Raw genomic sequence first — 27,741 nt, 5'->3', positions numbered from 1 at the left:
ACATGGGCCATAACACTGCTGACTATTTACATGTGTTGATTGAAGCCTTGAAACTCAGCTTCTCTGTTACTTTCTGGTTCTGTGCTGACCATGACAAAGCTCCAGTACCTACAAAAGAACTTCTTTCTAAAACATATGCTAAAGGATGCTTGGGGGTAGTTAATTTACAGAGGTAAGGCTTCTTCCTTTGCTTGCTTTTGTGGATTAGTAGTGTAAGTACATTTCTGATCTTGGTGAGAAAGAAAAGTCCATTCTATAGTATTAAGTAGGCTCTATTTATAAGAGTTGTTGGAGTTTTTAGTTTATTTCTGCATATGCTGTGGTCTGAATATCCTTTTATTCTAACCCTAATCTGTCCCTGTGTTAAACTATTCAGTGTAAAGTACAAAAAGTTTATTGTTTGTGTTACGTCGTTAGCCCAGGTTGTATCTAAAAGATAAAATGAAATGTGATAGGAAACTATCAAACATGATTCAACATATGAATAGATAAAAGTGGCAGTTTTCTCTTTTATTTAGGGCAATAATGGCTTATTACAATCAAGGAGTGGATTTTATTTAAAATATGCACTATATATAGCGTGTAAAAAGTGGAGAGTAGCCCAGATATCTTAAAATAAGTTTGACTCAAAGTTTGATTCAAAATGAATCCCTGAAACAATTTAATGTAAAAGTCACCCAATGATGATTGATCTTCTCTCTTGCTCAGGGTCCAAATTAAGAATGTTTTCCCTGGCCTGCTCTATTTAAGAAAAGGCCCTGTATCTTGATCCCTGTGATCAGAGAGCCATCCAAAAGGCCATAGTGAAACACACAAGGTATGAAAAATTAGGGTTACCATATTTTGTGCCTCCAAATGGAGGACACTCCACGGCCCACGGCCCCGCCCCCAGCCCCACCCACACCCCCGCCCAACCCCGCCCCCTCCCAAAGTCTCCGCCCCCTCCCCTGCTTCCCGCGAATATTTGATTCGCGGGAAGCCTGAAGCAGGTAAGGGGGGTGTGGGGGGAGGAGGCGCGGCCCAGGCTGGCCCCCCGGCGTTTCCAGCCTGGGTCAGCTCGGGCCCTGGGGTGCCGGCCCCGGCCGACCACCCCTGGCCTGCCCAGCACTGCCGGCCCCCGGTGGCCCGGCGCACCCCCCGGCTCCCGGCCCCGCGGGCCCGGCTGACCTGGGTCCCCGCCGGCCGGGCTCCCCGCGGGCCCGGCTGACCCGGCTCCCCGCGGGCCCGGCTGACCCGGCTCCCCGCCGGCCCGGGTCCCCGCGGGCCCGGCTGACCGGGGTCCCCGCCGGCCCGACTGACCCGGCTCCCCGCGGGCCCGGCTGACCCGGTTCCCCGCCGGCCGGGGGCCCCGCCGGCCCGGCCGACCCGGCCCCCCGCCGGCCGGGCTCCCCGCGGGCCCGGCTGACCCGGCTCCCCGCCGGCCGGGGTCCCCGCGGGCCCGGCTGACCCGGCTCCCCGCGGGCCCGGCTGACCCGGCTCCCCGCCGGCCCGGGTCCCCGCGGGCCCGGCTGACCGGGGTCCCCGCCGGCCCGACTGACCCGGCTCCCCGCGGGCCCGGCTGACCCGGTTCCCCGCCGGCCGGGGGCCCCGCCGGCCCGGCCGACCCGGCCCCCCGCCGGCCGGGCTCCCCGCGGGCCCGGCTGACCCGGCTCCCCGCCGGCCGGGGTCCCCGCCGGCCCGACTGACCCGGCTCCCCGCGGGCCCGGCTGACCCGGCTCCCCGCGGGCCGGGCTCCCCGCGGGCCCGGCTGACCCGGCTCCCCGCCGGCCGGGGTCCCCGCGGGCCCGGCTGACCCGGCTCCCCGCCGGCCCGGCTCCCCGCCGGCCCGGCTGACCCGGCTCCCCGCCGGCCCGGCTGACCTCCCGATTTTCCCGGACATGCCCGGCTTTTGGGGATTTCCCCCCGGACGGGGATTTGAGCCCCCAAAAGCCGGACATGTCCGGGAAAATCCGGACGTATGGTAACCCTAGAAAAATCATCTGTGCAACCCTTCTCTTTGTCTCTCAAGTGCTGGTGTCCAGGGCACTGGCCCATCTGCTGCATATGTAAATACACCACTGCCCCTGATACTGAAAAATCTGCCAGCTCTCCAAAAGAAGGACTTAAACACTCAAACTCCTAATCCTCTGCAAAACAGACTCCCGGGCTCTGACTTTGTTGCTCTGACAGAGTGGGAGAAAATCTATTCTTGGTTAGTCCCATCCCAGCTAGTATAGAATAAAGGTGGCAGGGGACTAAACAAGAGACAGTGTGACATGCAGTGCATAAGCCACTGCAACAAATTAGGCCTGAATAAAGACTGGGAGTGGCTGGGTCACTACAAAAAGTAATTTTCACTCTAATACTCACACCTTCTTGTCAACTGCTGGGAATGGGCCACATCCCCCCCGATTGAATTGGCCTCAATAGCACTGACTCCCCTACTTAGTAAGCCAACTCCCATCTTTTCATGTGCTGTATATTTATACCTGCTACTGTATTTTTCACTCCATGCATCTGATGAAGTGAGTTATAGCCCATGAAAGCTTATGCCCAAATAAATTTGTTAGTCTCACAGGTGCCACAAGGACTCCTTGTTGTTTTTGCCGATACAGACTAATACAGCCACCACTCTGAAACCTGCAACAAATCTGGCTCCCTGAGCACATCGCTGGTGGCTTATCCAGCTTACCAGCTGGAGTTTTAACACTGTTCTTGTATGTATGTGTATGGCTAATAGTTTTATTAGTATCAGGAGGGAAGGAATAACACATTGGAGGCTGGAGGTGTTTACATTTTGGTCAAACTCTACAGTGCCCTTTTAAGCATAGACATTTAGGGTGGGGTTTTTAAACTTTATTTCTATTGTTTTTATATAAAATATAAACACAAAATAAAACATATATAAATACATGTGCAGGATGGAAATACCATACAAAAACAAAATTCAGTGTTCATTATTTGTAAAGCCTGGAAAAAACAGAACAAAACTGAACAATCTCCCCCTCTTCCCCCGCAGAACGCATAGAGGTCATGCAGGCATCAATTATTAAAGTGACTAAAAAGATAAATAAGTGAGAACATAACCTATGAGTATCAGGGACTAATATATAATAAACTGCAAAAGTATGCAATGTGTGAACAGACATCCTCCTATTTTTTCCAGATGTTTCTATTCAACAGTCATTTTTTCCATTAACGCAGTAGTAGAGAGCTCACTAAGCCAGTCTGTGTATGAGGGAGGAATTTCAGATTTTCATTTTCTCAGAATAACTCTTTTGGCCATTAAAATAGTTATTTCAATGTAATACCAACTCATCCAGCACCCGTAAAATACACAAGCTTGGGGAAGGAAAGATTAACAATGCTTTAAGTTTTTGAGAAAGCACTGAATATTGTGTTCCAGGCCACATGCATTTTATGACAGGTATAGAGGATGTGTGAATGGTTGGCATGTGACTGTTTGCATCTCCAACATTCGCTGTGTGTTGCAAATCTATTTTGGGATGATTAGCATAGATAGTAGCACCTTGCATATTTCCTTGTATATTTGAAATAGAAAATGCTGAAACTGAGAAGGAGCTGGTCTTTTGGATATTTTCATTGCTTGTGATTTATTCCAGTTCATGCAAAAACCAGAGATCTTTCTAAAAATATCAACTAGATTCAATAATGATGGGATTGATGAGGATGGATTCTTCAATAGTACCAAAATGTCATCAGCCTATAAACCGATTTTGTATTTTTTTCCTCTTTATAGTTACATCTTCAATCGCTGACATATGTCTATTGCCAGTGGTTCAAGTGAGACATTAAAAAAGAGGGATGAGGGGACAACCCTGTCATGTCCCTCTTTCTAGTTGAAATGTCTGAGAAATAATTCCATTAGTTGATAGCGAAGCCAGGGGTTTGAGGGTGGTTTTAAAGGATATTTTTAATATATTTCTTAAAGTAATGAACTGCATGAACTGCGTGAAAGACTTATGACGGGTCTCAACATTCAAGAGACCAGTGACTAAAATAGGGTATTTCTAAATGTGATTTTTTTTTTTAAAGTACCAACGCGTGCTAACCTGCTTTTGTGTACTTTAGATAAGAGTGTTTACTTAAATTTGTTGGCAGTGCTATATTTGTACTTAACCAAACATGGGATATACAATAGAAACCACTTATTGATCTAGGCCTTACCTAGGTCATAAAAGGACTACAGACTTTGGATCCTTCCTGGGCCTTATCTTTCAATGATGTCAGTTGAATTTTACATGATGTCCCTTTTGGGGCAAAAAGAACAGGAGTACTTGTGGCACCTTAGAGACTAACACATTTATTAGAGCATAAGCTTAGTCTCTAAGGTGCCACAAGTACTCCTGTTCTTTTTGCGGATACAGACTAACACGGCTGCTACTCTGAAACCTTTTGGGGCAGATTCTAATCTTCGTTATACTCTATTGGCTTTGGAGTTAATCCAGATTATACTAGTAGAGACCTGAATCTGGCCCTTTGTTTTAATAAACAAAACCCACACCAAAAAATTCAGGGCCAAATGCTGCTCGTCATACTTATAGGAATATTCCCATTGACTTCAACTAGGATTACTTGTAGGAGTAAGATGAGCAACATGCGACCCTTATGATGCAATTTAAATTGGGCCATAAAATAGTGATTTTTGTTGCACACTAATGGTTTTTATTTTCCCTGTTTTATAGCCAGTGACAAATATAATAAAGGAAACTTGCTACCAGTAGGAAGTGATACAGTTTACTTCACTGTGGTCCATGCTCAAGGCAATGACTCTTCTTTCATCAACAGCAACTATATGGGCTTTGGCATAGGACTGGAACCAGGTGGCTGTGGATTTACTTTACAAGTGAGACATTTTTTCCAAACATAACATGTTTTAGTCTGCATGAAAACTCTCTAAAAAGGCAGTTAGAGTGCTTTGCCATACAGTATCCTAAACTTACATTTCTTAATATATATTTTCTTATTAAGTTAGATCAGACTGTGAAATGAGTTGCAGTGTTTAAAAAACAAATAAACAAATCTTCATAGGTATTTCTTTGGCTTTATACCAAGTTAGCATGATAAATTGTTTATAAACAGAGTTTGATGCTTCAAGCTCAGACTTGCCTGACACTTACTGTTAATAGCATAAACGGCCATGGTCAGCAGGTCACCGTAATGACATGCCCAGTCAGTTTTTAACAAGTAGAACAATGGGACCCATGTAGATTTTTCAATACTCTCCTACATAAACAACTACATACATTCTTCCTTGGATCATTTCTTGGGCAGTGAAAATGAATTAGCCTTTGCTAATTTATTTCTGGCCAGTTAATACTAGCTATAAGTAACAATGGATATGGAATTGAAACCTTTCTTATTTTCAAATTTTATTTTATCCCCCACAGCCAAGAAAAATTGTTATACATTTGTGATAGATTCAAATTTTATATTTTTAGAGTGTACATTTTCATTTGAATTTGTATTATAAAAAGTCTTTGGAACATGAGCAGAACCATAATAGATTGTAAGTGTTATATCTAGATAACATATATAGAAATATCTTGTTCTTTTCTCTAGCAAAATGGCTAAGCCACATCACATTAAGTAATATGCATTAAACAGAAGTAAAGATTAGAAGTGGCAGTTCAGAAATTAATAATTGGGAGATTATGAATTATAAATATATGTGAATATTGCCAAAACTATTGAGAAATGGAGGTTATTTCATATATTTTGTTTTCGAGAATTTGCCGTCTAAAGTACCTTTCATGCCCTATATACTCCTGAGGGAATTCTGTGCCAAAAAAATAAAAATTCTGCACACAATATTTTAAAATTCTGCATATTTTATTTGTCAATAAATAAATGTGGCTCCAGTATGGCAGTGGGGATGCACAGGCCACTGGTTGCATTGAGGTGAGAGACCACCCTGAAGCCCCCAGCGGTACAGGGACTCGGCAGTGATACTGCACCTGACCTTGACACAGTGCAAGGGCCGGGCCTGCCCGAGAAACACCCGGGGGCCCTTCCCCTCTGCACCAGATGTGGGTGGGCAGGCTCAGTCCTGCAGGATCCAAGTGTGGAGGGGATTAGTGTGAGTGGATCCAGGTGTGGGTGTAGGGATGCATAGCTCCCGAATCGTCAGCCCACAGGCGCAGCAAACTGCTCCCATGGCTACGAGGCAGGAGTGACCTTCAATCCAGCGTTTGTGTTTGGGAAACTTATTTGGCTGATTTGATTGTACCCTCGCAGCTGGTGTTCACGCGCTCAAGAGATGGGTTCGTTATCTTATGTGCATGTATACTGCCTGGCTTTTCTATGCGCAAGATTTGTACCAATGAGAAGTGTTGTAAGCAGGGAAGTGTAAAGAATAAAAGCCCCAGGAAAAGTTCCTGGAGGTAGAGGGGCTTTTCGGCTACCACAGACCTGGCGTTCTGTTTCCTTTCCTGCGTCGTCACCACATGTGGGGTGAGAGGTTTTTGTGTGGGGCAATCTGGGTGCGGATGGCTCAGTGGGAGATCTGGATGCACAGGGGCTCATTGGGGGGTTCCAGGTGCAGGGGGAATGGAACTCTGCAGGGGATCCAAGTGAAGATGGTTGGGGGTCAGTTGGGGGGGGGGCGGAAGGGGGTCCAGGTAGTGTTGCCAGGTGTCTGATTTTTTGCTCCAGTTCAATGAGCCCGCTTAACGGGGAGCCCCAGCTGCTGCCGAGGGGATGCCGCATGCCAGGCTCCTGCTTTCCCCCACGATTCCCCTTCCCCATCTCATCCCCCTCCCCCAGTGCCCCACGCCCCTCCCCTCACTCCCACGTTCCCCTGCCCCTGCCCTATTCCACCCCACCTTCCTTACCTATCACACTAGAATTAAAGAATTATAATTAAAGAACCATTTGGCTTTTAATGGTTGGATTGAACTCTTGCTTGTATATTAGAAAATGGTCAATTTTATCATGTTAAAAATAAAAAAAATAGAGACTAAGGGCAATATTTTCAAAGTGTCTAAATGACTTATGAGTCTAAGTTTCATTTTAAGAAGTGATTTGAGCACATAGGAACCTCACACCTGTTAACGTTCAAGAAGTCTTAGGCTTCTAAGTGCTTAAGTCACTTTTGAAAATGGGACTTGAGTCCCTAAGTGACTTAGGCACTTCTGAAAATTTTACCCCAAGACTGAATCTGTGAGCTCCAGGGCATTTGTAATACACCTGTTTCTTGGCATGATACTTCTTGTATATTTTTCTTGAATCGACTACGTTGGCACTAACTGTTCTACGTGTGACTTTTTCCTGACTGTATCCCCAGGCCAAACTTACCCCTAGTGGGGAGCAGGAGCGCCACAGACCTTCACGGACTTCAGTGATGAGGCCCAGACACGGACCCCACACTTCGGTGGCATGATGCTAGGCCCAAACAGTTGCTACAGTGGTCACTATTAAAATGCTGCCATTTGAGAGCAGCTCACTGTACTTAGTATGATCATTTCTCAGGCTATCTTCCTCAGCAGTGCATGGGTGGGCTTGTTTGGGTATAGTCTCATCTGCCTATATCCAAGAGCCTACTTGGGTGCTCCACGTCTTGCATAGGAATAGCTTTTGTGAGCTGCTCTCGCTGCTGCACAGCTTTTGGTACATGTTGGTGATGCCATGTGTGATGTCAGTCAGTGGGCTAGCTGGCCAACAATTTGAAAAGCTAGTAACTCTCGTACATGTTTACTTTAGGCTGCGTGGTTCTTGTCCAGCCAGATGAATCGTGTTTGGCAATCCCAGGGGGTCTATTCTATTAGTAAGGGTTTGTATTTGTTTTCTAGAATAGAGGATCCAGTTTCTCACTATCTCCCAGTCACCTGAACTGCCTCGCCCCAAGAAAACGGCCGTACCACATGATCATTCCTGCCCTTGCTACTGCAGCAGACACTGGGGACCTCTTGTGCTCCTTTGGAGTAATGGGTGGGTTCAGGCAGCCTCAAGGACACGTGCAGGATGTAAGTAATGTAAGTCCTTTGGAATGTCTGGCAGAACATCAGAAGGATTCACTGCTTATTTAAGAGCCTTTCATTTCAGTATCCTCTGGACAGGCCATGAAAACCTGCAGCCCAACAGAGCAGTAGCCTTGCTGATCTATGTTCTTTATCCCAGTGCTGACTGATCAGCCATCAGCCAGTTTCAGATCAACTTCATGTTTTGTTTCTACCAAAGGACTCTGAGATATTAAACACTGCACAATTTATATCAAGGGTCTCATTCTCCAAAGACAGTGTACAAGCACTGCATGCAAATTTTAAGTGTATTAAAAATTGATATGGGGATGTTTTCCTAGAGTCTAATCTGGCTTACTTTAATCATCTCTTTGAAGCCTGCTTGGGGAATCGGTAGCAAGCAGAGTGGGTAAATGCTTCAGTTAAAATTTGTGTGAACTTTGGTTTGAAGTTTTAAATGAATTCCCTCTGCCTGTGTTCACTTTCTATGATTATTCTAGTTAACAATGGCAAAAATATTAACAGCAAATGTCAGATAATTATTGCAGCATATTTGTGGAAAACTAATTAAAGAGCTATAAGAGTTACACTCACCCAAACAAGGGAGTTTTTTTTTTTTTAAATAAAGTCCATTCCTGGACCACAGTAGCTCATTTTTGATTATCTTGTTTTGTGCCTTGACACTTTGACAGGTGCTTTAGAAATTGAAAGAGAATATAAACTAAAGGAGAGGGAAAATGAATTGCCCAAAGTGCCCTAAGAATTGGTTTCCTGTCTAGAGTGACCACCTTTGTTGCATGGAAATAAGGGAAAAGTACATGAAAAGTAAGGAACAATGCTTTATTTTAAGAGACATTTTAGGGAAACACCATTTCCATTAACATATCATGTATTTTTCTCTCAAGTGTACGTTTCTGCTGCCCTTCAGTATAGAATGCAATTATCATAAACTTCAATTTAATGTTTAAAATGGTACTTATCAGTTTTAAAATGTCAATACCTCTGTTTTTTTAAATCAGTTCATAAAATGCTACTTGTACAATTGAAATTAACTTTAATCTGAAACTCAGTCTTAATGGAATCAATATTTAGCAGTTTTCTCCAATCTGTCCAAGTCTGTTAACACAAATAAAATATTCTTTCCATGACTGCATTGAAGGTAGGAATGGCTATAAATTCCATGAGTTTTAAGAAAGTGGGAGAAGGAGGTGGCTACCATGTTTCAAATTCCCAGCACTTTCCCTGCACACAACACTCAAGTGGGCAGTTAAGGATAGCAAGCACATAGTGGTGTACCTCATCCAGTCCATCAATGCCCCAATAACAACTTACGTGGGTGAAACCAGACAATCACTATGCTCTTGAATGAACTCACACAGAAAAAGACAAAAAACCCATATCATCTGTGGGCACACACTTTTCACAAAGCAATCACTTCATAACTGATTTTTCAATATTTGTCCTCAAAGGATACCTGCATAACACCTTCAAAAGGCAAGCTTGGGAATTTATGTTCATAACTGTACTAGACGCCAAAAACCATGGACTGGACAGGGACACTGGTTTTATGGCTCATTACTACAGTTTGTAACGCACCAAACTGCCTGCTCCCCTTAATTGCCTGCTTCAAACCATTTATGCCTCCAATAAAATATTACCTTGCCCACCTTGTCTCTTTCATATCCTGGGACCAACAGGGCTACAACAACACTGCAAAGAAGTAGTTATGGCATTATCCAGCAAAAATAATTAGAAAAACATTTAACTATCATCAGGAACTTGATTATTAATTTCTACTACTTGAAGTAGCCTACGCTAATAAAGAGAGCACAGGTACAATTTTTCTGATATGATTAACAGGACTGATCCCTTTTAAACTATAGAGCTCAAAACACTTTGCAGAGGTGGGCAAATGTTCCCCCCACCCCATTGTTAATATGTCTCTATTTTACAGATGGACACACAGAGGTTTAATGACTTGCCAAATCAATGGCAGAGCCAAAAGTACAACCCAGCTCTTCTTGCTCCCAGTCCATTGCGCTAGCCTCAGAGCCATTCAGTCTAAAGGGAGTGATTCTGCAGAGCATGGCTACCACCATGAACATGCAGAAACTGTATCAGCATATTTGTGTTCCACTTGCATTGGGGGAACACAATTTACACAGCCAGGAGGTGCCAGCAATATGCTAGTCTGTGCTGATTAACACGCTGCCACTACCATGCACATTATGTAGTTAAAGTTGCTTGCAGTACACAGGGGCGGCTCTATGTATTTTGTTGCCCCAAGCACGGCAGTCAGGCGGCTTTCGGTGGCATGCCTGCGGGAGGTCTGCTGGTAACGCGGATTCGGCGGCATGCCTGCGGGAGGTCCACCGGTCCCACGCCTTCGGCGTACCCACTGCTGAATTGCCACCGAAACCGTGGGACCGGTGGACCTCCCGCAGGCATGCCGTCGAAGGCAACCTGAGTGCCGCCCTTACGGCGACCGGCAGGCCGTCCCCCGCGGCTTGCTGCCCCAGGCACGCGCTTGGTGCGCTGGTGCCTAGAGCCGCCCCTGGCAGTACATTAATAATAGTGCTTTGCACTTGCATTGCCCCTTTCATCTGAGAATCTCAAAGCCATTTAGAAAGGTGGGCAAGTCTTACTATCCCTGTATTACAGATAAGGAAATGGGCTCATACTGGTTAAGTGACTTGTCCAAAGTCACCCAGTGAATCAGTGGCAGAAATAGGAATAGAGCTCAAGCTACTGTAGATCTCTGCTTTTATCTTTTAAACACTGGCATGGGTACAGTGTTGTATGCAACATCACAGTCAGACATACACACGGTCAAAAAGTAGCTCTTGTTGAAACAGATGATTTGACCAGAGAACACTGAACGAGGGCTCTAAGAGCATTCTGAATCCCAGGGCGGTTGTACCAAGGCATTAGTTAATGTCCAATGATGACCACTTTATGTAGTTGTTGCATCAGTGAAACTGGCTGTATAGCACCATCACATGCAACAGAACACTCAATAAGAGTATTAAAATGGACAAAGGCAAATTAGAAAGAAAAATTAAAAACAGCTAATGACTAAGAAGTGTAATTCAGCTGCCCAAGCAGGAGAATTGGGCTGTTCCCTAAACTATCAAGACCAATCCAGAATAAGATTCACAGAACTCCACTCACAGAATTCGTTAGCAAAAATAATTCCAGTAGCAGCATTACATCATTAGAGCCCAGACTCAGAGAGTGAGTAATGCAGTAACCTTGCAGTTTTTCAAAACTGGCTGGTTAATAATGCTGGTGAGACAAACACTGCAATTATTTTTTCTGTTCTTTGCTGAATTTTAGTATTGCTGACTATTTTCCAACAGCTTTACTATTTACATACTAAGCATTAAATGGGGAGGAGGAGGGATAGTTCAGTGGTTTGAGCATTGGCTTGCTAAACCCAGGATTGTGAGTTCAATCCTTGAGGGGGGCCACTTAGGGAGCTGGGGCAAAAATCAGTACTTGGTCCTGCTAGTGAAGGCAGGGGGCTGGACTTGATGACCTTTCAGGGTCCCTTCCAGTTCTAGGGGATGGGATGGGATAGCACACACACCATGGTACTGTGCAGCCATACTTTGCAATTATGTTGCACACTTAACATGTAGTTCCTATGTAATGTAGCTGTCAGTGATTTATACTAGCTTTGTGGGGGCTGGTTTGTGCTGCTGTTCAAAGTAGCTTTTGTGTCCCTGCAAGAGGGATGTGTGTACATTAAATGTTACTTGTGGAATAACTATCCAGTTTTGTTTGACATTCCAAAGAAATCTGGTGCTGGGGCTGCGTTGGTACCTCCACTACATTAGAATTCCTTGGCTGAATCAACTAATTGGCCATGGATAATATGGAAGTTTTGCCGTCAGTTTTGTGCAGGCGAGCCTGGCCAGCTGTGATGTTAGCAGAACTGAGGTCCCCATTGAGAGTTCTTTTGCAGGGTGCGGTGATTGATATACATCTGTGGGCGGTGTAGCTGGGGAAAATAATAGCTACAGCGTAGAGATTTTATGGGTGGTTGTGGAAAACGTGAACAATGTAGCACCTGTGTATTGGGAGGTTGGCTGCTCAGGTGTGAGTCTGTTTCGGTTTGTATAAGGAGAAGCTGTGGATGGAGGCAGGTGCCAGAGGTCATTATGGGCTCTTTTCTGAACAATTGGCTGAAAGGCTCCATGCTGTGGAGGTAACAGGTGATGGCATATTAATCAGACACTCTTGGCGGCAGTCTGAGCCAGAATGTGCGCGTGTGACCAGTCGTGATACAGTGGTTCTCACCCAGGGCTATGCATACCTCTGGGGTATGCAGAAGTCTTCCAGGGGGTACATCAGCTCATCTAGATATTTGCCTAGATTTACAACAAGCTACATAAAAAGCACCAGTATAAATGAAAATTTCATACAGACAAAATCAGAAAGCAAGCCATTTTTCAGTAATAGTGTGCTGTGACACTTTTGCATTTTTATATCTGATTTTGGAAGCAAGTAGCTTTTAAGTGAGGTGAAACTTTGGGTATGCAAGACAGATCAGCCTCCTGAAAGAGATACAGTAACCTGGAAAGGTTGAGAACCACTGACATAATAAACCCTAATAAAAATTGTGAGGGTTAGACTGTAAAAACACACCTGTATTGTGGGGCCTATCCATGCCAATATGCACATAATGCATTGCTCATGTTTTCCACAACCTATCACAAAACCACCTTTGATGCAGCAGCATTATTTTTCCCAGCTACACCACCCAGATGTATCATTCAGACATAACATCCAACCAACTGGTGGCCAGTACCCAATGCTACATAGGAAGGTGCAAGAAAAACCATATTGAGATTATTATGGAAAGATGCCCAAAGGGGAAGTATCTTCCTAATTTTTGTCAGCTAATGGCTTTGTTGATGAACCAAGACAGTTTGCATACCTTATACGTTTTTATTCTTTCCGAGCTAACTGAAATGAATTCATTATTCATGCAAATACCTAATCCTTTTCACAATCCTACTAAGCTCTTGACTACAATTGTATCTTGTAGCAATGAGTTCCATGGGTTAATTATAAATTATGTAAAGAAATATTTCCTTTTATCACTTTTAATGCAGGGTACAGGTGGTTGTCATATAAACATGAGGACTAAATTAGCTATTTTTCAGAGCCAGTTGGGCTGCATTCATCAGTGATTGAGGCTGATAGGCATTGCTATACATACTCTCAGTCACACAATTTGATATGTACTTGCTGCTGTCTGCTGTGCATGACTAGCTGCCCTAGAGCACTGTTCAGGATGGCAGGTCCAGTTGAGATTACATTATGATCTGCAATCTGCATGTAAAACTGCCCAAATGGTATTATGTATTGGAATTGCTTGTTATAGACAATATGTGGAACACTGGCTATGTATGCCTGTTGGTGAAGCTGGCTGTATAACAACATAGCATGCAACATGCTGAAATGCTGAACAGTTCTTGGATAAGTGTCACTGTTGTACACTGGAAGTGTGATGAAGAGCAAAGCTGAGCACATGGAGAATTAGGCTATCATCAGTCAGTGCATAGAAGGGCAGATATATGTATCTGAATGTGGTATATTGGTCAGCTGGGCCATTTGTTTAAATAGAAAGCAGAGCTGTGGGGAATGGTATGGCATTGCTATTATTACCAGGATGTGTTCATGGCCTCAGAATGAGTCACAAACTTCTCTTCACATATATATGGGCCAGAAGCATGAAAACGAAATTTCCTTAGTCCTGTTCAAGCATGTCCATTCTGAATTTTCCTGGAGACGGTGAACAGGTTTTCTGGCAATGCCTGCCCTGTACTGCTGTTGAGAGCAATTCATATGCAGAATTGCTGAGATCATTTTGTTTTGCAATATGAGAACTGTAGATTAGGGTGTTTTCCAGCCTTTTCATTCTAATATCCAGGTACATATGGAGGGGTGTGACTCCCGTCTTTAGCAAGGGCCAGTTCTTATCACTGCAACAATGATTCCTCCACTGATTTTAGATGGGCTGGCTGACCTGCTTAGGAACCTGGGTGTTGTTCAGTTTTGTTCTCACAAGTTTCTTTGGGGCCCTCTATTTATTTCTTGATTCCTCTCTGATTCAGATACAGTGGATGTCTCTGGTGGCCTGTTTCCTGTATTTAAGTTGGACATTGATTTTATTTTTAATACAGGGTGATGTCTTATCAATATCATTGTGAGCATTATAGAGTATTGTAGAATTCAGATAACAGAACTGCAAGGCTCAAAGATACCACCCATGTATTTTGTTAGCTATTTTTTTGCAGTGCTGCTGATATCAAGGATGCCAATTATGGGCATGGTTCACTTGGAGCCAAATGGACGTCACAAGTACTCATCATTAGTAAGGGATTGGCCCCTAGAGAGCAGAGCTACTAGTTGCAGTTGCAGCTGAAGCTTAATCATTTTAGTAGGTGCCATGTGTTTTACTTAACAAAATCCTCAGTTCCTTTTTCTTTTCGTTTATTATAACTGGTTTTGTATTATAGTAACGCCAACAGTCCTCAACTGAGATTGGGCCCCTTTTTATTACGTACCCTCACACACATTGTAAGATGCAGCCCCTGCCCTTGTTAGACAAGCCAGAGAAAGGCACTCTTACTGTTATCCCCATTTTACAGATGGAGAACAGAGGCCCAGAGAGACTGAGTAACTTGCACAAGGCCACACAGGGAGCCTGGTGGGGAAGCCAGGACTTCAACTCAGATCTCCTGTGGCCTAGTTTGGTTCCTTAACCACAAGACCATCCTTCCTCTCCTACTTGATTTGTAAAGCTTATTTCTTCACTGATTTAGTTACTACTTTATTATACTCTATGCAGCTTTTCAAAGCCTGAGTGTAAAGTTAGCTCAGTGATTTCTCGGTCTGGTGCCTGCTTTCAGCATCACAGAATGTCTGTCTCTAATTGTTTTGTGGGGGGAAAAAAACAAAACAAGCTGCCCTCTATTGTTGTAAGAACAAAGTAACATTGACTGAGATTTTAAAAAATAAGAGGCTGCTGGGTACTCAGAGTCTCTTAAAAAATCAAATCCATGTATAGGCACTTAGGTAAGTGGCCTTTACTCTTAGGCATTGCGAGATCTCTGGCACACGAGGGCCATACCCGGCCCCACATCAGCTCTGCATTGCGTCATTGGCTGATCCAGACCTGGAACAATACGGGGGTCATTGACTAAAGGGCAATTGCGCTAATGGCTCCTTCACCAAACCTGCTCCCTGAGGTGGGCACAAGGGTGTAGTTGGGTAAACAAGGGGCATGTCTTGGTCATCTCTGTGCCCCAGTGAGCCCCAGCTGCCATAGATCAAAGTGTGGAAATGTGTGCGGGGTCATTTTAAGCCACCTTTGTGTCTCACCCACCCTCCCTGCAGTGAGTTGTGCCAAGTGCTCTTTGGCAAGCGCTGAAGATAGGGTGTCGAGGTGTCCGGTTGTTGATCGGAAAGTCTGGTCAAAAAGGGGACCCGACAGTGTCCGGTCAGATCTACTGACCAGACACCCAAAGTCTGGTTACTGCAGGTAGGGAGGCACCGAGTCCCTACTCACCCAGGGCCGCCTCCTACCTGTGTCAGGCAGCTGTAGCTCCCAGCCCCGGCTCTGCAGGCAAGTCCCTCCTGACCCACGCGGGAGAGGGGGGAAGAGAGGAGAAGAGCAACGAGCGACGGGGGGAGGGGGAAAGAGAAGCGAAATGAGGTGGGTTCTCAGGAGGAAAGGGTGGGACAGAGGCAAGGCTTCAGGGGGGACAAGGCGGGGCAGGGAAGGTTCCAACACTCCTGCTGGAGAGTCCGTTTTTTATATATTACAAAGTTGGCAACCCTAGCTGAAGATTGGGGCCATAATCTAGAATTCACTTAGTTCTTTCTTTTTATTATGCATTTCTATTGACATCACATGTTATGTAATTTTCTGGCATGAGTTTCTCATCTTCAAGATAGACAACATCGTTATGGGGTTAGTTATGTAAGAAAAAAAGGAGTGGCAATTCACTGAGGCAGATGAGACTATAACTGAGCAAGTAAGCAGTTGTCCTTGTATCCTAAGCACGGAAAATGTAGCTCTTGCATACGAGTCTTAAGGTCTTATTCTGATCTTACAGTGGTGTAACTTCAGTGGAGGAGCTCATCACGTACACAATTGTGGAAGTGAGATCACAATCAGATCCCAGCTCTTAGTATAATTGTTGAGAAGAGTATTTTCTGCTCCTGTCCTGCATGTAAATTAGTTGTGTCATGGAAGACTGTCTATGTAACTAAATGCAGGACTGGTCCCTTAAATGACAATAAGAATAGAAACTCCAGTTTTTGACAAGCCAAATACTGGCTTCAGGATAGAAGAAATATATTGAATTACCAGATATCTCTAGTGCTAAAAGGACTGTCATTCTTAATTCCTTTGGTCTGGAAAAAATACTTCAATTCACAATTAAATTATGCTTTTAAAATCAAATTAAATAGGAAATTCTTGACCCTATGTAATTTGTTACTTTTAAGAATATGGAAGTATACAATTTATTAACAGAACAGATTTTTGTATCTGGTTTCCAGAGATCATATATTAAATATAACACAATTAAGGGAGTTTTCAGTTGAAGATTCATCTGGTTAGAGTATATACTCTCCTGCTGTTGAGGAAATCTAAGGGATGATGTTTACATTTAGTTTAAATTCTTCAAAGATAACACACACAATAACTTCAACCCTACATTATTGACAATCAGAGGATATTATCTCATATTGAAGGAAATTACCAAGGCCAAAAGTTACAATACCCGGAGGATCCATGACGCCTCCACATCTGCACAAGAAAGTTCACTGTTTTTTTAAAGATTCAAAGCCTGCTTGCATTGCTTGCGTGAGTAGGCCTATTGAAGTCAAGTGTGTAAATCAAATTGCCTGAGTGACGAAGTAGGATTTGACTCTAAGTACATTGATTATAGGACTGCTTTTTCAACACATCTACTCCATAACTCTTAGATGGAAGCAGTATCAGCCTGATACCTTCCATGAGTTGAAATGAGAAAAAACAAAAACAAAATAAAAACCAACTGCCCTAAAAATGAAGATTTAATGACACATCTTGGTATCTAATATTCATTACGTATGTTTTTAAACAAGTATCTTCACACAATAATTTTGCACCTTACTCCACTGACACAGAGGGTCTAATAGTTCACACTGAAGTCTCCAAAAATGTAATTCATGTCAGTCCTGTTTAATCTTAAATTGACCATTTGTCTGTCTCTCTCTCTGCTCCTGTTCTGCAGAGTTTGAGGATATTCTCTTGTGTAGCCTAAGAGACAAAAGCACTTTCAAGTTCTTTGCTCTGTCTGAAAATTTTAAGTTTTAAGAGGTCCTTTTCCTCTACATGCCATGTACTACTTAAAGGAAGACTAATTTTCATGTCCTTACTGTAGTATATTTCGCTGTCAGGAGCAATTTTTTTTACAAGCTAGTGTGTTTTAGCATGTGCTATTTCTATATTATCTATTCCTAAGATTATTTCTTGCAGTCAGAACTCCAAACATTTTCATTCCAATAATATTTTTTGTAATAAGTTACTATTTTCTACTGAGATTTGCATTGTATAGATGTGACAAAAATGGCCGCTAACAAATCTGAATTAAACCTGAATTTAGACTATAATGACAATTAATACAAAAGGACACATTTTTAGGAGCATGTCTGCCTTTTTTTTTAAGACATCTTTCAGCTTCATCCCAAGGCCATATGAGTTCTTATTCATTGATGAAAACATGGGATTGTGTTTTACACATTCTTAAATACCAGCAGGCTCAGTTATTCTTACATGTTCACTAAGAATCTGATACAAAGCCCACTGAAGTCACTTGGAGTCTTTCCACTAACTGCAGTGGGTTTTGAATCAGGCCATAAACCTAGAATTTGAAACGGGTTTTCATTTTCTTTTAATTTTTATTGACCCTTTTCTGATTCCCAAAAGAGCTTTCATTATGGCATAAAGTTGTTCTTCATGCCTAATCATGTCCACTGTAATTCATTCCAAACTGTGTATTAAAGCCAAAAGCAGCACTGTGGGAAAATACTGTTTCCCTGCCTTGGGTTTCGTTTGTTGTGAAATGTTTCATTTAAAATGGGCAGTGACGTTCCTCTCATCTTGCTCCTGCATTCTGCAACCAGGCCTGACACTCATGTAGACATGTAATCATCATCCAGGTAACTAAGTAACCCAGGGTATTTAAGAAGGTGTGACTATAACCTGTTCTTACTTTTTCACTTGGATGGGTACCATACAGGCTGGTCTGTGGTAGTACTGAGCTACTAAAGAAAGATCTATAGAATTTCAGACATGTGTTTTGGAAAGTGTGCTAGGTGCATTGGGTACAAGTTGCTCATTCTTGCCTTCCTCTGCATTGTGGCTAACATCTTGCTTTACTTTCCCAATGGTGAAACAAGATTCGCTTCAGAACATCAGCTTAGCAAGTATGTGACGTGCCTTCATGGAATTATAGGAGGAGGGATTTTGGTAAGTAACTAAAGCTAGCGTGTTTTAATTTGTTTTCTTACTAGGAACATTAAGATTAAAGATTCATATTTCTCTGTCAGTTGTAGGATTTTTGTCTGACTGCTTTTTTGTCAAGTCTTTACACCTCTGTAACTTTATAGCATATATGTGATGCCATATAAATTATTACTATTAATCATACTATTCATCTGCCATCTTGCATGATTTAAATCTCGGGAGCATTCCCAGTTTGTATGACAAAGAAATGCAAAATAAGGTCCTGCTTCTTCAGTGGGACAACTCATGTGAGTAAAGTTACGTACATGTGTAAATGTTGGCAGGTTTGGGCCCTGGGTTTGTATTGTATTTTATAAAAGTAGTTTACTGTTAATCTATTCTCCTTTTTAAAATGATTATATTTGATTAAAAATAGTAACTATTTCTTCAAATGTGCCTAAGATTTCTGGAAGGCATTGGCTGCTGCCATGTCCTAGGTATTTATTCAGGGAAATTCAACAGTTGTTTATCGTCACACCAGTGTGTTAGAAAAAACAATGAGGAGTCCTTGTGGCACCTTAGAGACTAACATATTTATTTGGGCATAAGCTATTGTGGGCTATAACCCACTTCATCAGATGCATGGAGTGGAAAATATAATAGGGAGGTATAAATATACAGCACATGAAAAGATGGGAGTTGCCTTACCAAGTGTGTTAGTGAAATAGGCAAGGAGGATATACTGCTGTTTCTGAAGTACTGAAACTTTCACTACAGGGCAGCAGATGGTTAATTTAGGCCCCGATTCTGAAAGGAGCTGTATGTGAGCGGAACCCTGCATCAGTGCAAATCCCGATTGCAAGATGGGGACCTTGAAGCTTACATTAAACGAAGAACAGGAGTACTTGTGGCACCTTAGAGACTAACAAAAGACTTACTTAACTATGTGACTATTTCCAGCTTGACTTTAATGGGCCTGCTCAGTGCATAGTGTTATGAACCTAAATAAGTCTTTGGAGGATTTGGGCACTAGTATGTCATTTAAGAGCCAGCAGGTGCCTGGTTGTGGTTTTCAATTGAAGAATTTTTTTTTTTTTTTTTACTTTTCCATATGTTTTAAAGTATGTGTGTAGTGCTCACAGCAGATATTTACCTCCTTCTTAAGGATTGTGTGAGCAACCACTGGATAGTGTTTATCAAGTGCTATGAGTACAAAGTATGACTAAGGCCAGCCATTGGCTGAGGCCTCAGCAGTTTCTGTGTTTAATCCATTAGGTCATGCTGCTCACTCCCTTTTCACCGCAGGTTGAAAATTTGCAAGTGTGAATTTTTTATTTTAACTGATTCAGAGTGCAAAATCTGAGAGGTGTCAATTCATCAGAAGTTTTCACACAAATTCTGCAATTCTATGGCAGTTTTGTGAACTTGAAAACAAAGGAAAAATATTTTCTACATGGAATATTTTGCCCAGTTCTACCAATAATAGAAACTTCTTGCTTTTTTACTCCATTCATATTAGATATCCTGTATAAACAAAACACTTGCAACTACTTTTCAGTAACTAGTGTCATCATACCTCATTATAGTTGAAATGATGGACGTCATCAAAATAGCGTAGTAGTGTGGTCAGTGGTGGATTAGCCATTGGGCCAACGGGCCCATACCCAGGGGCCCTGGCCAATTGGGAGGCCCCAGAAAAATGGGTGTCCCCACACCCCGACCCGCTCTGCCCGCCTGCCCGGTGCTCCAGCTGGGGAGCAGGGTTGGGATGCGGGGCTTGCTCCACCTGCCCGGTGCTCCAGCTGGGGAGCGGGGTCAGGGTACGGGGGCTTGCTCCGCTCAGCCTGCCTGGCGCTCCTGTGGAGCGGGGCAAGCCCTCATGCCCCGACCCTGCTCACGGGCAGGAGTGCTAGGCAAGGGGATGGGGTGGTTCAAGCCCTGACCCCATTTCCCCAGCAGGAGCTTGGGTGCGGGAGGGACTGCAGGTGGAAGGGGTTCAGAGGGGCCCCCATTTACTCTGGTCCAGGACCCCACAAAACCATAATCCGCCCTTCTCTCAGTGAAAACTCCCATCTACTTTGTTGAGCACTTTCGCTGAGAGAGGACTGCAGGATTTGACCCACAGTGTGTCAAAAACTGTGTTGGATTGACAGGGAAGAATAATCACAGTCTATCCCTAAGCCTAGTCTTGCCCCTTTTGAAGCCAAGGGGAGAACTCTGCTTGAGCAGAATGGGGGTAAGACTGAATTGGCTAAGCAGAATTTTTAAATAGTGAAATTATAAATCTAAATAAAAACAAAGTGAGGACAGAATTTGATATGCACGGCCTGTAGACGTCCGCTCTGGGCCCCGCACTTTGGGGGGCTCCGCGGGTTGGTGCGATTGGCTGGTGCGGTTGGTCTCGGAAGAGATGAATCCGTCACTTCCACCCTGGGTCCCCTCACTCCGGGCCCCGCGCTTTGGGGGGCTCCGCAGGCCAATGTAATTGGCTGGCTTGGTTGGTCCCAGAAGAGACGAATCCATCACTTCCGCCCCGGGCCCTGCACCCCCTAGGGACAGCCCTGCCTGTAGGGTAGTTTACCAAACACTCAGGCACAATTATTTGTTTTTATGTAGATATTCCTCCCAGCTGCAGTGTTCATTGGACTAGAACACGATAATTGCTGTGGATGCTGCGGGCATGAGAACTGTGGGAAAAGCTGTGCAGTAAGTGAGCTTTTTGCTTAATCATTTTTGGATGGACCCTCAGAGGGAATGGTCAGAATGCTGAGAATCACTTGTGTGTTTACTCTGCAGATGCTGTCCTCTGTTCTGGCCGCCATCATCGGAATCCTGGGGTCCGGCTACTGTTTCATCATTTCAGCTTTAGGTTTATCCCATGGCCCTTACTGCCTCTCCGCTGTAGAACAGAACTGGGTCTATCCTTTCACTAACGCCAGTGGAGGGTGAGTAGTCTGTTTACCAGCAAGCTGTGCACTGCAGTATATAAACACCATGGACCTGATACTGCTTATTGAGTTTTATAGGAGGGTAATTACACTGACACAGGTTTGCACTGGTGTAAAATGAGAGGAAAAACTGTCCCATTAATTTGCTCCTTACTCAGATGAGTAGTCCCATTGTTTCCATAGGACTACTCACATGAATAAGGACTGCCTTTTGGACCCGAGTCAAGAGGGAGAAAGGCTGTTGATCTTTGTAGAAACTAATGGATTTACTGTATTCTCATTTTGGGGGCCTAATCATCTTCTGTACAGCTGAGGAGCAAGATCATAAGGGGTGTCAAGCATCTGTAACTCCCACTAAAGTTTCAAGAGGCGTCAGCACCTGTGAAATCAGGACCAGCATGTGGTCACTAAGTTATTTGTGTTCGCAATAAACTGTTTGTTTCCAAGCAGCACACACCCTCTCTTCCTCTCCAGCTCTCACCCTGCCTCACCACCTAATTGGCTCATAGATTATTCCCCCTCCAGCAAAGCTGATGGGTACCCTTAGGCTGAAAGAGAATTTTCAAGACCATGTAAACTGGGGTTCACAACTATCCCAAGCTTTACAAAAAGAAGAACAGGAGTACTTGTGGCACCTTAGAAACTAACAAATTTATTAGAGCATAAGCTTTCGTGGACTACAGCCCACTTCTTCGGATAGTGGGCTGTAGTCCACGAAAGCTTATGCTTTAATAAATTTGTTAGTCTCTAAGGTGCCACAAGTACTCCTGTTCTTTTNTTTCGTATGTTAGCCTGGGATAATCAGCCGGTGATAAAACGGGCCTTTCACTTAGCTAAAGTCAATATTGGGCAGAGAGCACCTTGAAAGTTTCTCCTTCATCCAGCAGCACTTATGCTCCTGGGAGCCAAGCCCCAGAAGTGGGCTGTAGTCCACGAAAGCTTATGCTCTAATAAATTTGTTAGTCTCTAAGGTGCCACAAGTACTCCTGTTCTTCTTTTTGCGGATACAGACTAACACGGCTGTTACTCTGAAGCTTTACAAAATGACTGCCAAAGCAGCATCATTCCTTATCATAGGAAACACTGCGTGACAGGCCTCTGGATATGGCCCGTTTTAGCCACGATAGCCTGGAAATATTTCTCAAGCAGCCCAGCAACCGTTCCCTAGCATTCTGCAGGTGGTCATCATAGTGCTTCTTTCAGAAGCTGCATTTATCATCAGAGACCCCTAGTGTTTCAGCATGAATGACAACCTCCTTCCCAGGGGCTGTGAGCATCACCCATGTAACTCTCCTGTCTACGCAACTGTAGGAGATCCACAAACCAAATTCTGACTCCCACCCCTTCCCCTACCCCGTCCTGTGGAAATCCACGACAGACGACACAGTTTTAGGACTTTATTAACAATCAGTTTTAAAAAAGGGAGACCAGAAACACACTATCCTGATGATCCTATAGATTTTGAATGCTTAAGATTCTGAAGCATATTGAGAAACCATGTGTCATGGAGGGTGATTAATAGTAGGGTTATTAGAGTTAAGAAGCAAGATGCAGAAGCCACATATCAAAGATCTTTAAATTAGTTTAGAACATCTTGGTTTGGTAGCATTTCCACCTCAATATGGTAGATTTATCCAGCTGTTGCAGTTGATACCAAGGTATGTTCCCAAGCTTAAACCCTGGACTTTACACACAGTGCATGTAAAATAAATTATTTCTGAAGGTACCCTCAATATAAAAAGTGTGACCAGATATATACTCGCACAATAGAACTATTTGGTCTGCACAAAGGTGCCCAAAAGCCCCTGGATTTCCCTAGTTTGGGATTCTCCTTTTGTGGAGTGAGTTCCCATGAAACATAGAGTTGGCATAGCTGAGTCCTACATCACTTCCAAGTAAGGGTGTGGAGTTCATGCATGGTCAGAGCACGACGTACTCCAGCAATACCTTACTGGTGGGTAGTCCCTTGAGGCCTGTTTCCAGAGCAGTGCATGTCTGGTGCCAGAGCAAAGCTGGCTGGCCTGAGAATCAGGAAGCAGCACCTACATTCCACTGGCCCCCTGAAGCAGAGAATCTGATTTGAACACATCTGGCTATTTTTGTCATGATGGTTTCTTTAGCTTTCACTGGCACAGAAAGGAGAAGATGAGTCATTTTTTGCTGAATACCCTGATCAGATAGTTGGGCAGGAGCTGCAGGCATTTACTTTTAGGACACAGTGAGTTCATCCTGTGGTCAGAGCAGTTCAAGGGCGTTTGCAGATACCAAGTAGAGTGTCTCATGTAAGACAGTGACAAATGGAGAGCAAAGTTCCCTTTGGATGCAATCACTATCTTAAAATAAGGGCCAGATCCTGCAAGGGTCTGAGCCCCATCTGAGAAGTGTTCAGTGCGCTCAGCTCATTCAAAAGGCTGCGCATCATTTAAGTCCCTTTGTGGCGGGACAACGACTCACTGGCACGGCGCCTCTTGCTGGTTGTCCAGGGAATTAGTTCCTTCCAGCCCGGAGCGCCCTCTGTAGGCTGGTGTCACGCCTGCCGCTGGCCCCCATGTCTCTCCTGGACCCCGGTGCCCTTTGTCCAGGGGTTCTGCCCACTGCAGTACCCCCTTACTCTGGGTCTACCCTCCCAGGAGAACCCCAAACCCACTATCCCTACCTTACCTCAGTGGCTAATGCCAGTCTCCATTTAGCCCCCGCTCACTGGGGCAGATGACAGTCTGTTAACCACTCATCGTTGGCAAGGGGGGGTTGGACCAGCTGCCTCTGCTATCTATGGGCTGCAGTACTCTTTTGTGGACCCTTAACTCGGCCTGCAGCCTGGAGCTTTGCTAGGCTGGAGTTCCCCAGCTCCCTCTGCCCTTCCCCAGCACTGCTCCACCCTAGGTACCCTCGTCAGCTTCTCAGGCAGCCAGGTCCTTCTCCCTCTAGAAAGTGTCTCTCTTTCCTTCTGGCCCATCGCCCTCTTACAAGGGCCAGCTGGGCCCTGATTGCACTGGCTGCAGCTGTGGCTGCTTTCCCTATCAGCCGAGCTTTTCCCCTGCCACAGCCCTCTCCCAGGGCTGTTTTAAGCTCAGGGCAGGAGCGGGATAACCGCCCCACTACACTCTTGCAAAAGGGCAACCTCCAGCATGCTGTATTCTACACCAGTTCCATCCTAGCCCCCATCCTAGCAGCCATTCCTAGGAGAAGAAGGGCCAGGGCATGGCCATGGCCAGGCATAACTTAGAGCAGCCCTGTGACTGCTCTAAATTATGCTGAGGACCAGGTCACTCCGTCTGACTCTGGAATTGGGGAGAATAAAAAGGTGTGTTAACGCTACCTCTGTCCCCTACAACCCTGTGCCTGCCCTCTATTTATATTTAAAAACAAAATCAAGGCTAGGTTTATCAAAAGTCTATACCTAATAACTGCTCTGCATTCTAGAGTGTCAGGGAGTTTTGCATGAAGCAAACCTTTGCTTCCCTCATCCTCACTTATAAGGTTAGTAGTATCTGAATTAGGTCCACATATTGCAACTGCTCTCTTGATATACATTAAATACCAGGGAGTGACAGGCTTCACTGAATCATGAGTTTCTAATACATTTTTAATTGATATGAACAGGTATCTGCTTGAGCGTGACAGGTGGTCTGAGTGTCGGGAGCCAAGGAATATCGTGGAATGGAACTTGGCCCTCTTTTCCATTCTTCTGGTCTTTGGGGGGATTGAATTAATTCTGTGTTCCATCCAAGTAATCAACGGTTTTCTCGGAGGAATATGTGGGGTTTGCTGTAATCGGGAAGAGGTAAGTGCATCTATTCAAGGGATCATTTGATTACAACCACACTTCCCAGATAATAAAAAGCATATAACCTAATGTATTAGCCAGTAACTAAAGTACATCAGGGTCTAATCCAGGAGAACATTCAGTTCCATTATTTCCCTGTCATGGCTCCTCTTCTGAAGCTCAGGTTCAGTAAGTGAGCTTTGAGCCACGTCGTTCACAAACACCCTGGGGCATTTGACTGTAATACAAGGGGAGTGATTTTGGGCAAGTGATCAGCTACATGCAAGGAATTAGATATGCACATGAGAAGGAAATCTCCTTTTCTACCTTTTGAAATTATTGGTCACCTTAGCCATGCAGGGAATAAGGTATATGCTTCAGGCACGAACTAAGTCTTGTGGTAAGGAAAAAATTCTCTGTCCTAATCTCCTACCCTGCCCCCATTTTACAACATTACACAATTGTATGATAGGTTTGTGGCTTAGTTTGTTTTTGACCTTTCACTGAAACATCTGCAAAACTGCCAAACTGATTTCAGTGGGAGCACTATATGGCCAACTGAGGATGCCAGACAAGCAGGTCTATAGTCTGCTGCGCTAGGTTCACTCAAGTATCCTGGAAACACCCACTCTCCCTGGCATCCACTAGGTCTTTATTCCCTCACTGTGCCTCTCCGTCCTCCATAGCTTTTATCCTTTTGTGAAAGGAAAAAGCTGGCAACTTTTACAGTGAAAAAGATCAAAGTTCTCAAAAACAAAAGAAATCGTGTACAGAATGATGGTAAAACTTGATTGCCCTTAAAATGCAACGAAAGCCATAATGATGTCTGCTCAAAGATGTTTCAAAAGGCATTCTTTATGCAGATATTTAAAATGTTTTTTTTTTGAGAAGATGTTTCCTGTTTATTGCACACAGCTTTAATCATGGATAATATTGACATAGTAGATTATGATGGCACCTTCGAAGCTGTTGTCTCTTTCTCACTCCTACTCCCCACCATGATCTAACTGGGGACATTGAGACATATTTCTGGCTCTGTCATAAATGGATTTTTGAGGATTAGAGGGCATGGAGAGAGATCCACAAGCTGAAGACACGTTATACAGCCTTAACTTTACTTTGTACGATGAACTATTGAGTTAACAAAAGGGATAGCTCAGTGATTTGAGCATTGGCCTGCTAAACCCAGCGTTGTGAGTTCAATCCTTGAGAGGGCCACTTAGGGATCGGGGAAAAATCAGTACTTGGTCCTGCTAGTGAAGGCAGGGGGCTGGAATTGATGACCTTTCAAGGTCCCTTCCAGTTCTAGGAGATAGGATATCTCTCTTTAATTTCTTTATAACAAAGTATGTGATTCTGTGATTTTGTTCTCCCTCATTTAACACATATTCTTTTTCCCCCCCACAGAAATACGTTTGCTAGAACATCTGCACCTGAAAATGGGCTAAAATCACTGTAATTATATCTTTGTGGTATTCTGTAAAACATATTTGAATGTCTTGTTTTGTATTGCACATACTGTAAATTATACAGAGAACAGTTTATTCATGTTACATTTCTTCTTGCCAGACTATGCACTGTCACTATTAATTCACAGATTGGACCAGGTTCTGTTCTTGGAAAGATGTGCAGGATTCCCAAAGAACACAATAGTCATTATGTGTTTGCACCTGACAGCAGAATTTGGCCTACTGTGATTTTTGTCATTATAAACATACACCTTGCATACAAGGATTTCATTGGTTTATTTAAACATAATGCAAGTCACTGATTGATTAATTGTGTTGCTGGCTACAGTTTCTCACTACAGGCATGGTAGTTCTTGATTTTCATACAGAAGCTGCTTTTCCCATTAGAGTTCCATTGCCATCCTGACCTTGAAGCCCCCAGTAGGAGCTGTCACTCACAGAAGGAAGGCTGCTTTAATTGGGTCAAACCAAATACCACGAAGACCATGTTTTTGGTAGTCATCTAGTCTAACAGAAAATACAGATGGTGCCAAATAATGGACAGACAAGGGTAGGCACATTCTGAGGAGCCCTATCTCCCCAGGAAAGACGTGGAGATAGAACAGTAGGAAAAAAAGACGAGTCTGAAGAAAGGAAAATGGGGAGTTGGGAGGGGAGTAGTAACTTGGATTGTTTCAAACTTCTGTCCTCTCTATTTGACAATAAAATAGAATATATACACCCACACGCTGTCAGTGTTTTCTTTCCGGTCCAGAGTTCTATTGCTCCTAGAGCTTTGCTGCCTTTTAGCCTCTCCTCCGCCCACCCCCATCTCTCCCCAACCCCTCTGCCTTCTTTTGCTGTTTTGTTTCTCTTGATCATGTCTACATGGGAAATTTTTTTTTGTATAAGCTAAGGGGTGTATTTAAAGTGCTTTAATTATAACTCTCTGTGGCCACTCTTAGTTCAGCATAACAGTGGCTTGTTGTAGTTAAGCTTGTATCACTTGGGAAGGGGTTTAACCTAATCTGCAAAAAGTCACTCTTATACTAGAAGAGTGTCCATATGGGGTTATAAATGTAGAGCTATAGTGATCAAACTTTTTCCT

The 27,741-nt window shown here is 43.9% G+C and overlaps 1 protein-coding gene across 2 annotated transcripts; it reads left to right on the top strand.

The window, feature by feature from the left end:
* On the top strand, positions 1-27,371 carry TM4SF1 (transmembrane 4 L six family member 1). Of its 2 annotated transcripts, XM_034781822.1 has the most exons (6): positions 1-172; positions 18,426-18,495; positions 21,088-21,177; positions 21,268-21,416; positions 25,023-25,203; positions 26,593-27,371. In XM_034781822.1, exons 1-6 carry the CDS (start codon positions 3-5, stop codon positions 26,605-26,607), a joined length of 675 nt encoding a protein of 224 aa, XP_034637713.1. In that variant the 5' UTR covers positions 1-2; the 3' UTR covers positions 26,608-27,371. The 2 variants fall into 2 exon arrangements, with proteins under 2 accessions (XP_034637713.1, XP_034637714.1); XM_034781823.1 differs by lacking the exon at positions 1-172 and having other exon boundaries at positions 15,774-18,495.
* Positions 27,372-27,741: the final 370 nt, after the last annotated feature.

The sequence above is a fragment of the Trachemys scripta genome, chromosome 9 (assembly GCF_013100865.1).
Source record: "Trachemys scripta elegans isolate TJP31775 chromosome 9, CAS_Tse_1.0, whole genome shotgun sequence".
Classification (NCBI taxonomy): domain Eukaryota; kingdom Metazoa; phylum Chordata; order Testudines; family Emydidae; genus Trachemys; species Trachemys scripta.
This window is presented reverse-complemented; position numbering and strand designations above follow the sequence as displayed.

What these genes read in the sequence shown, in the direction of transcription:
- TM4SF1 (XM_034781822.1), top strand. Translation starts at nt 3, where the DNA reads ATGGGCCATAACACTGCTGACTATTTACATGTGTTGATTGAAGCCTTG. An exon ending in ACTGTGGGAAAAGCTGTGCA is followed by an intron (nt 21,178 to 21,267) that starts GTAAGTGAGCTT and finishes TTTACTCTGCAG; the next exon opens with ATGCTGTCCTCTGTTCTGGC. An exon ending in TTCACTAACGCCAGTGGAGG is followed by an intron (nt 21,417 to 25,022) that starts GTGAGTAGTCTG and finishes TGATATGAACAG; the next exon opens with GTATCTGCTTGAGCGTGACA.